This window comes from Centroberyx gerrardi, chromosome 13, assembly GCF_048128805.1.
Source record: "Centroberyx gerrardi isolate f3 chromosome 13, fCenGer3.hap1.cur.20231027, whole genome shotgun sequence".
Classification (NCBI taxonomy): domain Eukaryota; kingdom Metazoa; phylum Chordata; class Actinopteri; order Beryciformes; family Berycidae; genus Centroberyx; species Centroberyx gerrardi.
The window spans coordinates 6,255,956-6,271,399 of NC_136009.1; the positions used below are offsets into that span (position 1 = coordinate 6,255,956).

General features: G+C 41.2%; 1 protein-coding gene across 1 annotated transcript in view; it reads left to right on the top strand.

The window, feature by feature from the left end:
* Positions 1-893: 893 nt before the first annotated feature.
* astn1 (astrotactin 1) overlaps positions 894-15,444 on the top strand; it is a 329,475-nt gene continuing 314,924 nt past the window's right edge. Inside the window, exon 1 of the mRNA XM_071907023.2 lies at positions 894-1,200. Coding sequence (XP_071763124.1) covers positions 894-1,200 — 307 coding nt within the window. The remainder of the gene's footprint in view (positions 1,201-15,444) is intronic.

The window sequence follows — 15,444 nt, forward strand, 5'->3', positions numbered from 1 at the left end:
TTTTTTTTCATCATGGTTATGATTATTTTCATTTTTCTCACAAACAGACCTATGATTCAACTAACACATACCCAACAAGTCTCTAGCCTGTAACTGTGTTGAAACAAGAAATAAGGGGAGAATGAACTCCAATGCAATTCTTGCTGGGAAGCATGATAATAAGCTAACAATGTTTCTTATTCAACTGATAGTGAATCCATGGTATAAGATGTACTTTCAACTCGCAATTCTAGCCACAAATTATCAACTTAAGTAGCAATTGTAAGCTGAAATTGCCAAACACATCTATGTGTTAATGATTAAAGATGAAAGAGTGCCACTAAATTGCACTGTTGAGTTTTTACAGTGAAGTTGAGCATCTGCCCCATCAATTATCCGCCCAGTCAAGTGCCCTGCCCATCAGAGAGGTTAGGCAAACTATTAAAAATTGCTCCATGTCGCCTACAACTAGATGGTATGCAAATGAGAGGGCACATTTACAAGTCAATTACAACTTTATCTACGTGGTGCTTTTGGTGATAGGGGCCCCCGGGGCATTCTGGGTGTCCTGCGTGCCCTGTTGGGGATCCAGGCTTGGCCATTACACGGCCATTTGGAGAGTTTATCGGACAATTACAATAACGGGGCCAACGCATTGATCTTTTACAGCTTTTAAACACGCTGTTATCGCCCAGTCGCCGCTCTGTGCTGCATCTCCAAAAATGACCATGTGATAGATCATATGGTGATTTGCGAGAAATAACAAGAGGCGTTTGTTTCCCACACTGTGAGATCCCGGAGAGCTATACTGCCGGTGCATCGCCCCCCTCACTCCGCCGGGCTGAGCGACTGAGGCTGCCTGAGAGAGACAGAGAAGAGAGAGGGGGGGAAGGAGAGGAAACGAAGCGACGGAGATGGCGAGCATCAACATGGGGCCGAGATCGCTGCTACTGCCGCTGCTCGCGTGCGTCCTCCTGGCTTCGCAAACGGCATTTGTCCGCGGTCTGACCGGCGACGAGGACCAGAGCCAGGACACCGAGTGCAAGATGAAGAGCGTCACCGTGTCGGCGTTGCCGTTTTTGAGGGAAAACGACCTCAGCATCATGCACAGTCCGTCGGCCTCCGAGCCCAAGCTGCTGTTCTCCGTTCGAAATGATTTTCCCGGGGAGATCGTGGTGGTGGACGACCTGGAAAACACCGAGCTCCCCTTTTTCGTCCTAGGTGAGTTTTTTGAAATAACGTACAGCAGTCGCCGCGGTTCGTTAAGCGGCTAATTGATGGGGATTAAAGCGCCCCCACTCCTTATTACACCTGAGCATCTGTCTATTAGCCTAGGCCTGGCTAAATACACTGTATTCACACTGTTTTCAACAAATCATCGCATCACATATCATAACCGGAGCGATTATCCAGTGAAATTAGCTGCTATGTTTTTGTCAAAACAGCCAATGCGCGATAATTAGCTATAGCGTCTGTTATTGATAACAGCATAGGGTGCTATGCCATCAGTTAGCACATCATCTTATTGCAATAACAGGCCGCATAGCATCGCAATGCTAACAAAACTCGTAGTTCCCCCCGTGAGTTACAGCCAGCGGTGAATTCATTTGCGAGTTGAAGCCATTTTTAAGGCTGTATAAGCCTACGTATAGGTTCATCTGCATATCCTCCCCAACATACACACGTGGTTAGGCTGCATGTGTGGAATGAAACTGTAGCCTTTCAGCTATAGGCTAGTTAACAGGTAGATTTGATGCAGCCGAACTACTTTGTACAAAACATTACAACTTTCACTCTATCACACCTATATTGCCTGTGCGGCCACCTCGCAGCGTCCCTGTCCTATTTGTTTATAATCGATTAAAATGACAGTTCACAGTCTCAGGTTTGCATTCAGGCTATGTCAAATGAAGTTTAGCCAAGTTCAGAGCAGCCAGTGGGTACACAGTCACTGGCCCATGCGTTTGGCTGCAAGAGGGAAAGTTTGCATTGTAGAAGTTTGCTGGCCGCTGTCCATGGTGCTGAATGTCTGCTGCAGCACTTCAAAACAAGCTGCTGCTGCTGGGAGTAGCTGTCCGCCTCCCGTTACTGTGTGGAGGATATTATGTTGTGGCTTCAGAAGCATGGGACACCTTTTCTAACTCTCCAGTAGTTGGCTGTTCAGTCTGTCCATGCCTGTTTGTTGTTACTTGTCACTTTTTGCTGCAGTCGTCTAATTTGATATTAATTTATTTTCATGTTAGTTGATGTAACCTTGTGTTTTGCTTGTGTAAGGTACAGTTCACTTCCTTCTTAGTTTTCCTTGTGATGTTTCAGATGTGTGTTTTTGTGTGCAGTGGGTGGCTAGAAGTACTAGGCTATTCTTTAAAAGTTTTCACCTAGTGATTACTTATATCACAAAAAAAAAAAAAATTCATAAAAGTGGGCAAACTAGCTTTTAAACAGTGACATGGACGGCACAGGTGTTTTGCTGACTTTCTCGTGAATAGACCACTCATAATTTTTTCATGTGGAAATTGAGATATTACCGCAAGAATTCAGAACCAGTTTCTCTTTAACTTACTTACAGCATCCAGGGATTTATCTGCTCTCATCATCTACAATAGATGCAAATTGGCTACTTCTCAGAGGTGGGGACTCAAGTTACTGAATTGCTTGAGACTTGACTTGATGCATGAAGAGAATACTTGAGACTTGACTTGACTTTTACTTGTACTTTGACTTGAAAAGGTTTCTAAAGTCTTGACATCTTGTGCTAGTGTAAATGACTTAGATTGAAAGTGATGAGATTTGTTCCACCAGACGGCTGAATTTCAATTCTGTTTATTGTTTATTAAATGGATCCCCATTAGCTGACGCCTTGGCGACCGCTAATCTTCCTGGGGTCCACAAAAGGACATAAGACATAATACATACAATACATAGCATAAAACACACAGTTAAAATGGTACAATCAGATACTTAGGTGTATAGTATCAGTACAAACAATATACATTATATTTGGTCAAATACAATTGGTTCCAGTCATATGGTCAGCGGCCCCAAGTGTGCCTTTAATAGTTTTTTGAATGACAATTTGTTTTGTGTGCGAGTTATGTGAGGAGGTAGTGAGTTCCAAGACATTATTGAACAGTAAATAACTGTGCGTTTGAGGAGGTTTGTTCTTGGGATTGGAGGTATCAAGTGACCTGAGCTGGCATTCCTGGTGTAATGGTTATGTCTGTTGTTTTGTTGAATGATGCACTTACCAAGTTTTTATCCTATTAAAACCATATTGCATTGAAAAGTCCTAGATATTTTGTTTTCCTTAAGATATTAAATTGATACTGGACTCTTGATTTGTTCTGACTTGAATCTACATTCAGACTGGGGACTTGACTTGAGACTTGTGCCTCAATACTTGAGACTGACTTCGGACTTGAGCAAAATTGACTTGGTCACACCTCTGTTACTTCTTGATAAATATGACCCCAAATGAAGTGAAATAATATTGCCTGTGTCCTCTTTGCCACATTAGAAGTATGATTTTTGGACCAGGTTTTCAAAATTAAAGTAAGCGAGTAGTACTGACTATGGGTTGACAGTTCATGAAGTCTTGGACAAAAAGGAAAATGTTACATCATGTAAAGTATCACTTAAAGATAAAACTAATCCAAACCAAGCCAAGCCAAACCAACACCAAATCCACAGTTACTACATTATCTGACTTGGGTAAATTAAAAGCGTTTCTTTCCCCTATTGAGAATTGACCAGAGAAAGCTGGACACAGGAGAGAAGATCCTGGCAGAATTTGATATCTATGTTTATGCTTTATTGGGGAGCACATCCAGAAGTGGCCATTGGAGGAGTGTAACTTTTTACTGCATGCCCTGCAAAGGTAAATTACTCTTGCACTACTGCACAGCCCATGAAAGGGATTGTTTGGAAAATTTAAGTTTTATTCCCCTTTGAGCCAGCAGAAGAGGTTTAGAGGTTTTGTGTCATAATGTATTAATTCACTTCTACTTTGCAATATGTGAGAAAAAATAGGGGACTCTGCAGTACTAATGCATTATAATGAACAAATATATGGATGATGGAGATATTTTTGTGATGGCTACCCCTGAAATGATGTTGGCAATATTTTTGAGCTTTTATCAATCTTATTTGCAGCCAAATACCTAATTGGACAACAGTTAATTCATTATGGGGTGGAGGGAAATACACAAAGAGAGAATACACTGCAAAACATATCACTTACGACTGCCGTTGCATATTAATGAGCTTGAATTTGTGTCTGACATTTCCTTTACCGAGCATTCTACTCCGGGAGAGAAAACTTTTAATGAAAATTCACACAGGGGAGTTCAACACAATTCCGCATTCCTGATGCAAGTAGCATCCCTCCACCCATACACAAACGCTTGAGCAGCTGCAGGCTTTTATTTCTTTGTTGTTGTTTTTTTTTTTTTTTGTTACTTGATTTCTTTTTTTTTTTTTTTAAACAAAACCTCCTGAGTGAAATGCGGAGTGTCAGCATTGAATTACTAACCAGAACATTCACTTGTTGTATGTGTTGTCAGCAAGCAAGAGCAATTTACATTAAAATGATATGGCGCTATTGATAACAATGCAGCAATTAGACTTAAAACCAGCGTTTCAGCAGCATTATGGTAAATGAGATACTTGATGAATTAAGTTTGTGCATACATAAGGCTCCTTTTAGTCAGTTGTTATTGCTGCTGCTGCTGTTGTGTCTATCTACACACAAGCCTGCTCTATGGCTGTTTGAGTCTGCCTTATAGTTATAGTTAATGTTGTACATGGTTCCTCTCTGCATGTTATTATGCCCCTCCACCATGGTACATGGTATGCGGGACATTATGTCATCATGGTGGCATCTGTCTGTTTGTAGACTCATTCTTGTGAACACAATACATCAAGAACAATACATGATAGAAACTTCATACTTACACCACAGGTTCCCCATATAGAGCAGATGATCTCATTGGATTTTGGAGCACCTTGCTACACACATTTGCATATTAATTAGGAAAAATGGCAAGATGCTAGGAAGCTCAAGTGCCTCTTGTTTGTTGTTGTTTTGCAAAAAAGTAAGCGAGCCTATAGCTTTTTTGAAAACTGGCTCCATACACAAAGTTGTGATGTGGGAACATGTAAAAATGAATCCACTAATTATTCTGCAAAAATTTGCCAATTTTTGCCAAGACAATCCTTAAATTTTAGGAAATTACTGGCTACACTATGTATGTGGCTATTGCCAAGTCTCTGCCAAGCCAAGGCAATGTAATGTAGGCTATGCTTGATGAAATACCAGAGGCTTGCAGGTTATGACTTAAAAACCCAAGACATTTCGTTATTGTATTCCACACACGTTCGCAAAATCAGTTTGGCTTGCAAGAAAAAAAAACATATTTTTGACTGAAAATATTTGGAAGCCCCCAGATTAATACAGTGTATAGTGTATGATACACATTGATATAGTTAATATAGTACCTGTCCTAACATCATGTTGCCCTGCTGTGAGTCCTGTGGTGACTGCACTCTCCCATCCTCATCCCTGTCTCACCCAGGACACAATCCTTAGCTGACCCCAATTAATTATTTGGGTTTTTAAAGATCTTAGAGAGAGATCAGTGGGAAATCTTAAAGGGACAGTTTCAAGGATCTAGTTGAAAGCAAAAACTTTATGCTGCATATATAGGGCTCATTTTGGTGAGAGAAAAAAGGACTCCTTGCTTGCTTAAAGGTTTTTTTCTCAGTCTTCTCAGAAAAAAAAAAACTTTGAAGAAACAGCAGCCAAGAACATGCATCATGTTTTAAATATGGTTGTGTGTGTGTGTGCATGTGTTTGTGTGTGTCTTGGATGGGGGGGTGGAGTTTGACTTTACTCTTGAAGAGCTGAATTCAAGTTCAATATTTTTTTTTGCTACCTTTTTACAGACGCTCACATTTTTCTTGCCAAATTGCTTCTCTGTGAAGCATCTAAGAAGCAATTTGAAATGGGGGGGATCCTGTGACTGACAGTAAATTTTAGCTGCAGGGCCGCAGCCACTCGTTAGTGTCAGGGAAGCCCGGAGACGTTATTAGAAATTTACCCTTTAGGTGTTGTGTCATAAATTCTGCCGGAGGTGAGGTAATAAAGCTGCCCTCTGGGAGAGAGACTCAAGCTGTATTTGCTCTGGCAGTGATTGGCTCATCCGGGCCGGAGGCTTGGAAGGAAGTCTGCCCTTAACTGTTTGCCATTCAAATTCAGCTTTCTTGAACCATCATTGCTGGTACACAGTTCACATGGCTACCATAGAAGGTTTGATATTGTTGTCAGTGAAATGAGCATTGGTTCGGTGGATGAAACTCCAGTGGCGGTTGCACTTTCGATGTCACCTTCGAGTCTTGTGCATTGCACGCTTATTAATGAAAGTGCAGTCCCATGACATCATCCTGAAAATGTTCTGGTAGCTTGTCTCCTGGAGTCTGACGCTTGCAGGCGTGTCTGTGCTTAACTTTTTTATGCTAAAAACATATCTATTGCCTTTAACTTACTACTACTAGATATCAATGTGTTTTCATTTCATGCTTTTCAGTATTTTTTCTCAGCTACGATGATGATAAAGACTTATATGTCACTGTCCAATCAATTAATTCCCTGCTGATTGTACATGTTTTGGAGGTAATCTTTGCCTGTATATAGTGTACAGTGTCTCATATGTGTATTTCTCAACGATGGATCCTGAGTTGGTTAGATAGGTTGGCATTGCGGTTCTCTATCTGCGTAGGAGATGCATATAGGAACCAATGTTGTGTGTTTGTGTTTGTCGTGGGACTCGCGGACAAGCACTCTGATTGGTTCGCTTGAGTTGTCGTATTTTCAATTAACTTGACCTCTCGGTAACCGGAGGTGTAAATTTATCCATGAAGTTTTGATAAATCGCCACTGACTGCGGCGTTGTATTCTTTCTTCATACAAACCAATACTTTGAAGCATCATTCAACAGCCTTCTACTATCCGCCATTTTTTCAAATGAACAATGATAACATTACATAATGTAACGAGTGTTGCACCAGTTCTGGTACACACTACTTAGTAGGGATGCCCCGATAACGTTTTTTGCCGCTGATCGCCGATCGTCTATGAGCCATATCTGCCGATACCGATCGGCCATACCGATAGTTTTTTTGTTTTGTTATAGTAGCTGGTATAGCAGTATTATAGGTCTAACAGTTTCCATTTTACATACATTTCATCCATCAAATTGAGTCCTGGTTAAAAAGTATCCACATTTTCCGTTTTTCTACCTCAATATTTACTTGATCATTATGTAAACAAAACCATGTGCGTTCTAGGTAGTGCAACATGATTTAGTGAGATAACCGAAGCACAAGACTCAGACTGTTGCCACTTGCCTGTTGTTGAGTCGAGTTAAATAAATGGAGACACCCTCCGAAGATATATATCCGTTTCAGTTTTTGTTTTTGTATAGCTATGTGAATGTTCTTAAGAGAGAGAGAAATGAGACTTTTCAGTTGCCTCTCCGCTGTTAGGGTCTCGACCAGACCTTAGATCGGGCCCAAAAAAACAAGCCCGACCCTACCTGAGCCCGTGCACGTTCTGTCTGAGCCCGGCACGGCCCGTCCCATTGGCTGCATTTATGGGCCCGAGCCCGGTTTAAAACCAAAATTTTCTTAGTAAGTTGGCTGTTTATAAGTAAACTAATTCCGAGTTGTTTGAATGACAAAAATCTGTTCAGAATTACGTGCGGGATCTTACTGAATAGCCTACTTCCTCTCGCAAAGGACTCGCAAAGCGAGTGTGGTGCCGTAGGCAGCGAAAACCCGACACGTTTCAAATCGTAACCTTTGATTGACTGGTGATAAAAACATAATTGACACAAGGAATTAACAATCAGACTTTGCGGATTACAGAGAAATTTGGATGACAGAAATCTGTTCAGAATTACGCACGGGATCCATGGTTATCAACCTGCCTACGTGCGCACGGCGCCAGAGGAGAGGAGGAGACGCTGTGCCGCTGCTGACTGAGATGTGAATATGTATCGATCACAGTGATTGATACATAAGGGTTAAGGTTACAATGTTATAATACATATAACATTCTGATTATCACACCAAATAGCTTACTCCCCACCCCAATTATAAAAAAAAAAAAAAAAAGACGCTATATCTCTGACCACGAGAGCGGCCCGGCCCGGCCCGGCCCGGCCCGAGGAATGGAGGGGAAATTCCTACCCGACCCGGCTCGGGTTCGGGCAGAGAATCAAACCTCTGGTCTCGACTGTCGTCCAGTTCTGCACGCAGACCATTATGTAAACAAACGCACATGGCTCACGTGTTTTGCGTCATCGATCGGTTTTTGCAATCGGCGACTATAAAGCATTATCGGAATTCTCCAATCTCATATTTATACTGAATATCGGCCGATTCCGATTGCTGGCCGATCGATCGCGGCATCCCTACTACTTAGATTAACTCACTACTAACTAAATTCATGAGCAGTGTTTCCCCTATAATTGTACAGGCCTGGCGGGCCGCCAGGCCAGCGAGAACCCCTGCCAGGCCAAAAAAATATTTTTTTTAATGCCAAAAATAACGCCAAATATCCATTCATTCGGAAATCAATAATCATTTGTGTTTGGGAGCCTCTGTGCGGCGCTGTTCCGAAACGTGAGTCAACCTCTGTGTCGTTGCCTGGGAAACTCTTGACGAGTGCCACTGCCACTGCCACTGCTATCACACCGTGTCCTAAACGCCGGGTTCAGACCGCATGCGGAAACGCTGCGAAGCGCAGCCAGTTTCCTTTCGGTGCCCATGTTAACCGATTTGACCGCGGCGGGGAGCTCCGCTCGCGGCTCGCGATCTGGAGCGCCAGTTTCGGCGTCTGGTCTATTTCCTCTGCGTGCCGCATTTCACAGGAAAACACCATAGAAAACACTATAGAAGGTCATATCTCCATTATATCACCACAGAAGCACAAATATATGAAATGATCAACTTACCAGGGTCTTCACTGTTGTTGATGAATCCATCTGTACTAATGCAAGTTTTAAATGCAACACATTGTAGGATGATGGTCTCTCTGGTTTTGAATTATCACTTGCCTTTTGAAAATTGCGTCTGTTATTGAATTACCACAAAAGTAAACAAGGATACATGTTTAGGTTTGTTTATTTAATTTATTTAGGCCTATGTCATTATTTAGAGAGAGAGAGAGAGAGAGAGAGAGAGAGAGAGAGAGAGCTCTAGGCTTTCCTAATTATTGCCTGATCACAAGTCACGACTCTTGCTGAGAAAACAAACAAATAAACGTGACAGCTTTGATATGAGGGAGTTTGTGAAGAAAGGGAGAAATTAAGAAGATGGAAGACGTTTGCAAAGGTCATAATGATAATGTTTTGCAAAGGTCATAGGTTACACAGCTTATTTTTATGCAATAAATGCAGCTTATTAAGTATCCTCTCCTTGTGATCACTTTGTTTTAAGTCTTGAATATACCAAGCGAACAAAAATTTGAACGCAAATATAAATTGCAGACCGCCTGCTGCGCCATCTGACCGAAGCCGACCGCGCCAATATGCCATCCCGCGCGCCTCGTCTGTTTAGGGTTTTTTCGGTGCGTACCACCAGGCCTGAAAAAAATTCTAGGGGAAACACTGATGAGTCAATACCTGAATCTTTCTAGTAGTGAGTGTTTATGTGGAATGCGGTTGTCGCTATGTAGAGACTGTTGAGTTGGCAGACCATGAAGTTTGAGGATTGAACCCACATACACACACACACACACACACACACACACACACACACACCTTACCCACTTACCTAAACTTACCTGAAGTGCTGTTTGTCAGAGGCACCACCAAACCATGAAATTAATACCATATCTCAGGTATTTTGTTGATTGTGATTGTGAAACAAGTTATTTTGTTATTAAATGTCATTGTAATAGACGGCTCTTGTGTTTTTATTGATTCAGCATACACTGTAATGTGCGTTGGTGATTTGTGTTTTTTTGGACAAGTGATTTATGCTTACGGACAAGAAAGAATAATTTCACTTCACATTTCGCAAGTACTTCAAAAAGCTTAATGTCAAGCCCTGTCTTCGGAGCACCAATACTCCACATTGTGTCCAACCAGCTGCTCTCTGGCCTTGGGCTGCCGCTGGTCAAACTGAACACAATCAAAAATTGGCAGAGCAAAAAATGTTGTGCGGACCTATTACGAATTTTGCAGTTTAATCCTCGTCCAGCACTGGGAACAGAGGCAGATGTCTGCATCACTTTTGAATTACCCAAAGTGAATCCAAGCATTTCTGACACAGAACACCTACAGCGCAATTCAGTCAGCTGGAATCCAAAACCGGCGACGTTCGTCACACTACCCTCAACTCTCTTTCCTATCACACCCTTCACTCTGTAGAACGCATAAATAGAGAGGCAGAGAAGATGCACCCAAGACAGAAGCCACGCTCTCTTGCTGCAGTGCTGCTGCTACACTGTTGCTCCCCTTCCCAGGAGGATTTTTTGGGGGGGGAAATCAAGCAGTTCGTCACATTATAATAGCAATCGCCAATACTGGGGAGGACTTTCAGCTCGGTGTGAGACATCGGTGTGAAACAGTGGACCGGAGCTGTGTCCCCCTGAGCAATTAAAACGGGCTTCACACACACTCCCATCATAATGAACACGTTACAGAGACATCTAATTACTGTACATGTAGGATGTCAGAGACACTTTGCCCAGCTTAGTGAGTGCACAATTCATTCATTAATTGGATTTTCATGCTGTCTAAACTGCTTTAGGCGAGTAACATAGTCATATCCAACCTATGTCCAGGTAGAATCAAGACTGGTCATCAATATATCATTGTGAAATCAACTGTGATACCTTGGTATAATGACTGTAAACAAATGAGACCATGGTCAAGAAGTTTGGTAGCCTCTATCTCACACCAGAGGTCTTGCTAGTACTAGTGTTTCTAAAAAATAAAGACCACATTCCCATTTCTCTTCTTGTTTTGTGCCGTAAAGCAATCCAGCAGATTTCCCTCTAAATCTGACCTGGTATCACACAGTGTAAAATGCAGTGTAGAGGCTGCCAATCCTCTCGTCGATGATCTTGTTTGTTTACAATAATTATGCTAATGTCTCAGAATTAATGCGGTAATGATTTATTGATGTTAATATGATGCACATAGCACCTTTAAGGCTATGAGAATGTTCGCCTTGTGTGAAATCATTATGCTTACTGCAGCTGCTGTACTTATTATTTGTATTACTTCTAAAGCATCGGTGTGTTATATTTCATTATTCTATTGACAGTGATGGTACAATGAAGGAACACATTGGAAATAAGTCTATAACAATGGCCAGAGTAGTTTCCTCTGGGGAGTTGGAGACCTGTTAATGTTACTGTGTTTTGACCTCAAAAAAGGTCTGTAGGTTAGTTTCACTTTTTCCGCTTTCAACATGACAAAAGAACAGGAAAAGAAAGAAAGTTTGATTAGTGCCTAAACTCCACTTGTCAGCACATTTTTTTTTAATGTGCCGTCATTAAAGATTGCAGATTTGAGAATTTTTAGCAATGGGAGGTTGACAGACAGACACACTTTTAACCCAGTCTTTAAAAGCACTAATTAGCCTGCTCATGAATAAACTGCTGCTTCAGGTGTTTCCACCCCTCTCCTCCCACTCTCTGCCGACACTGTTATTCATTACTGTCTTTTTACTAATGTAATAGCACCACAGCACATGTGCCTGTTTGAAGCTATTTTTAACTGGTTTTAACTGGGTTCCTTCGAGTGATTTTCTAGTCCTCTAGAAATTCCTCAGCACTCTCTTGCTCTGCCTTAAGCATGCGAGGCTGCATTCAGAGCCACCAGCACCTATCTTCCATACAGTACAGTCCCTAAGTTCTGCATTCATCCTACAGGATTAGCATTGCAGGACTTTTTTTAATGCAGAATGCGAGTAAAACATGTCTATGACGGCTAGATCTATGCTTAATACAAGTTTACTAGATTACTGGATTTGCACCCTTACTGTTTTGTTGCTGTATTGTGTTCTACATGTAGATGCATATAACCTCAAGTTTCTATTTTAATCAATGTTAATAGCTCTCAGAACTAATTAGTATTAGAGGTATATGATGGAGGTTCCTCCCTGACCACACCTGCATAAAAACAGTCTGGAAAACCTGCAGTGGTATTTGGTTTTCTTGGCACATCTTATTTATTCGCTTAATTGCTCAATAATGTTTAAGTTTATTGTTTATTGTTTATTAAATGGATCCCCATTAGCTGACGCCTTGGTGCCCGCTAATCTTCCTGGGGTCCACAAAAAGGACATAAGACATAATACATACAATACATAACATAAAACATACAAACTTGTACTTAAGTTGTAAGTAAGTTGTAAGTTAATGTAAGTTAATTCTTCATTTACAGGCAGTAATGTATCCCAGAGTATCCCCTACCATTGAATAGGTGTGGTCGGTCACTCTGCCTTAAAGAGCTGCTAACACTAAAATAATACATTTGTCTGGGTTTCAATGGAGCGTTTTAATGTCCCATGATGGTCTAAATGTTGTTTCAGAGGATTTTTTTTTTGGGCATGACATTAAAAAAAAAAAAAAAAAAAGATGTTGAATATCGGTGAAAAATATCAGCTGTAAGCAAAAACACTATTGGTATCAATATTGGTATCAAAACCCCATATTGTTCGAACCCCTGTGTTTAATAGATAGTTATACGAAAAATTTGGTGTCTTTGTTGCCCCAGTGCTGTCTCTGTTGCGGAGAAATGTGTGATCAACATCAAGCAGGCACTGAGGAGTGTTTGGTTTGTTCGCTAGGCCTTCCTGCAGGGAGGAGAGCAGAATAGGAAGAATATGAGAGAGGGAGAGAGGAAAGCAAGACGATATCGAGAGAGAGAGAGAGAGACATTGCGAGGCATATGGCAGCAAGTGAATGGTTTCCATGGCAACATGAGCGGGTGCTTAGACAGGAGTTCTAAAGAAAGGTGACGTTTTGATCGCCCCAACAGGAGAGGAGAGGGAGGAAAGGGATACAGGAGAGGAAGGAAAGAAATTTGGGGAGGCACCTTTAACACTGGAAAGATACAGTACTGTATTCTGAATAATGATTCGTCTCAGTTCCCCCTTTCCACTATCAGTCCTATTCATTTTTTCTGTTTCTTTACATGATGCTAGAATATATCTCCTATCACAAAATGAGAGGAGGGGAGAAAGAACTGAAAGAGAGAGCACTAGGCATGCTGAACTTTTAAGAAAACTAATTTTGCAATCCGTTGTATAAGCCTTTTTATTCCATTTTATTGCGAGTAATGAAAATTGTATCTGTATGTAGGTTCAAACTTGATTTTCTAAATTCAGATTCATGCTACAATTTAGTTTTACATATTTCGTCAGCTTTGAATTATGCGGTTCTATCTGGGTGGAGTGCCGTTCTGAGATGTTTTACATCAAAGATTTGACATAGCATCTGGCAAAACTGTACATCTTATTAAATATTTAAGCCCCGGAAGTTCTTTAAAAAAAAAATAATAATAACACCACACAAGCATGCAGTAACATTCAAATATCATGAATATGTGTATATGAAGTCAATTTTGATTAAAAAAAAAATAAATGTCAGATAGAACTTTATAATTCCAAGATAACAATTTGTAAAAACTATTGTATGGTAAATTATTAGGCTAATGTCAATGGGATTCTTCTTCTTCTTCAGTCATTGTTGATTTCCACATTTCTTAGCAGGTGATACAGTAGCACACAGTGGGGCAGGGCGGAATAGCTGTGGAATAGCCTTTATTACCTATTACATGGGGGATGTGATTCAGTAATACAGAGTGATAAAACGTATTCTACATCCCAGCACTGCCTTAGAGATGAAGAATTTCCGAGGATAATCTCAGGCCCAAGCTGGCCCGATTGGGGCCAAAAACCCCCCCCAAAAAACAAGCAAACAAACAAATCAACAAACGGCCACGACATAAAAGCACACGGGGAAAAAAAGCCACAGCCATTTCGCCGGCTCCCTTGCAGCTTGTTGATATAGTTTTCAAAAAATGGTATTGCTGCCCACATGTGTTTTATTAGGCTGTCGGGGCTGGGGGGAGATCAAGGGAGAAGGAAACTGTAATCTGTATGCAGGCTCACAGCGGCCTGTGGGAGCGGGTTAGGAGCTGGACAAACAGTCCGACACTGGGCAGGAATACGTTTTCATCCCTGTTTAAGATTAGGGGCGTGCCCGTAATTTATGGCACCCCATGAACGCGGCCGCCGTAGAGAGTTCTTAAAGCAAATAACATGAAAGATTGAGCAATCTTGTTATTATGTGCACGCACACACACACACAGCCACACAAACTCACCCATGTTAAAAAAAAAAAAACCTTCCCCAGAGGTTCTCTGACTAGCTTCCATTAAAAGAAGCGCGCAGAGAAGTTTTTCGTGGCGGGAGCGGCGGACTAGTTTCTCGGTTTCTCTCTCTGATGTCCTGATTTCATCACCCTGGTAAAAGCACTACATCTTAATCTTCTACTGTCATCATCCTCTGGCCTCGATCTGTCAGTCTCTCAACCTCAGGGAGAGGTGTTACGCACAGGAAGGACATCGGTTCAAAGGCATTCTACCAGTCGTTTTTTTTTTCTCAGAGCAGCGGGTTCTTGTAGGTCAGTTGAAGTGTGTAGCTCCTGGCACGTCTCAATAGCCAGTCTTGATTCGCTTGATGTGTTGACCATGAGGAATGTTGTTGGAGTTCCGAGCCAAACTTAACTTACGGATGTGCTGGTACCACTTCCTCGCTGCAGTACTCACGTCAGTCTGGGGTCATTAGCAAAAACGCTTGAGGCATAATCCATTTTTCTAACATATTTCCATGTGTGAAAAAGGCAGACAGATCTAGTTGCTTTACTTTGGCAGGTTATACATGGCTCTTGCATTGCAGAATTCCTCTTTTACCATATTTTAGCTTGATATCAGATATATCGAAAATCAATATATGTGATTTTCACAAAAATGTGACAATACGTATAGTGGGGCAGAAAAATGAATGGTGATATTAGCTCCATTTTATTCTGCCTTAAATGAGACTGCTTGACCGTCACAGTTTCACAAGCTCTCCATCCAAATTATACTATTTGCACTTTGTAATGACATTTTTAAATTGTTGTTTACATTCTAGCAAGCCAATGCCATTGCTAGAAAGATTTGTGTCTCAGAAATAAACATAATTCTGCACAGTCAGACTTTGTTGTCACTGAACTTTTATTTATTAAATCGTATAGTGGTTGTATTGAATCCTGAACCCCATATCACGTGTCGAATCGTATCGTGAGATTAGCATATTGTCCTATCTCTGCAATATTAGTATACATTTTGATATACTTAAATCAATGTCAAAATACATCAATTTACCTAAGCATCTCATAAT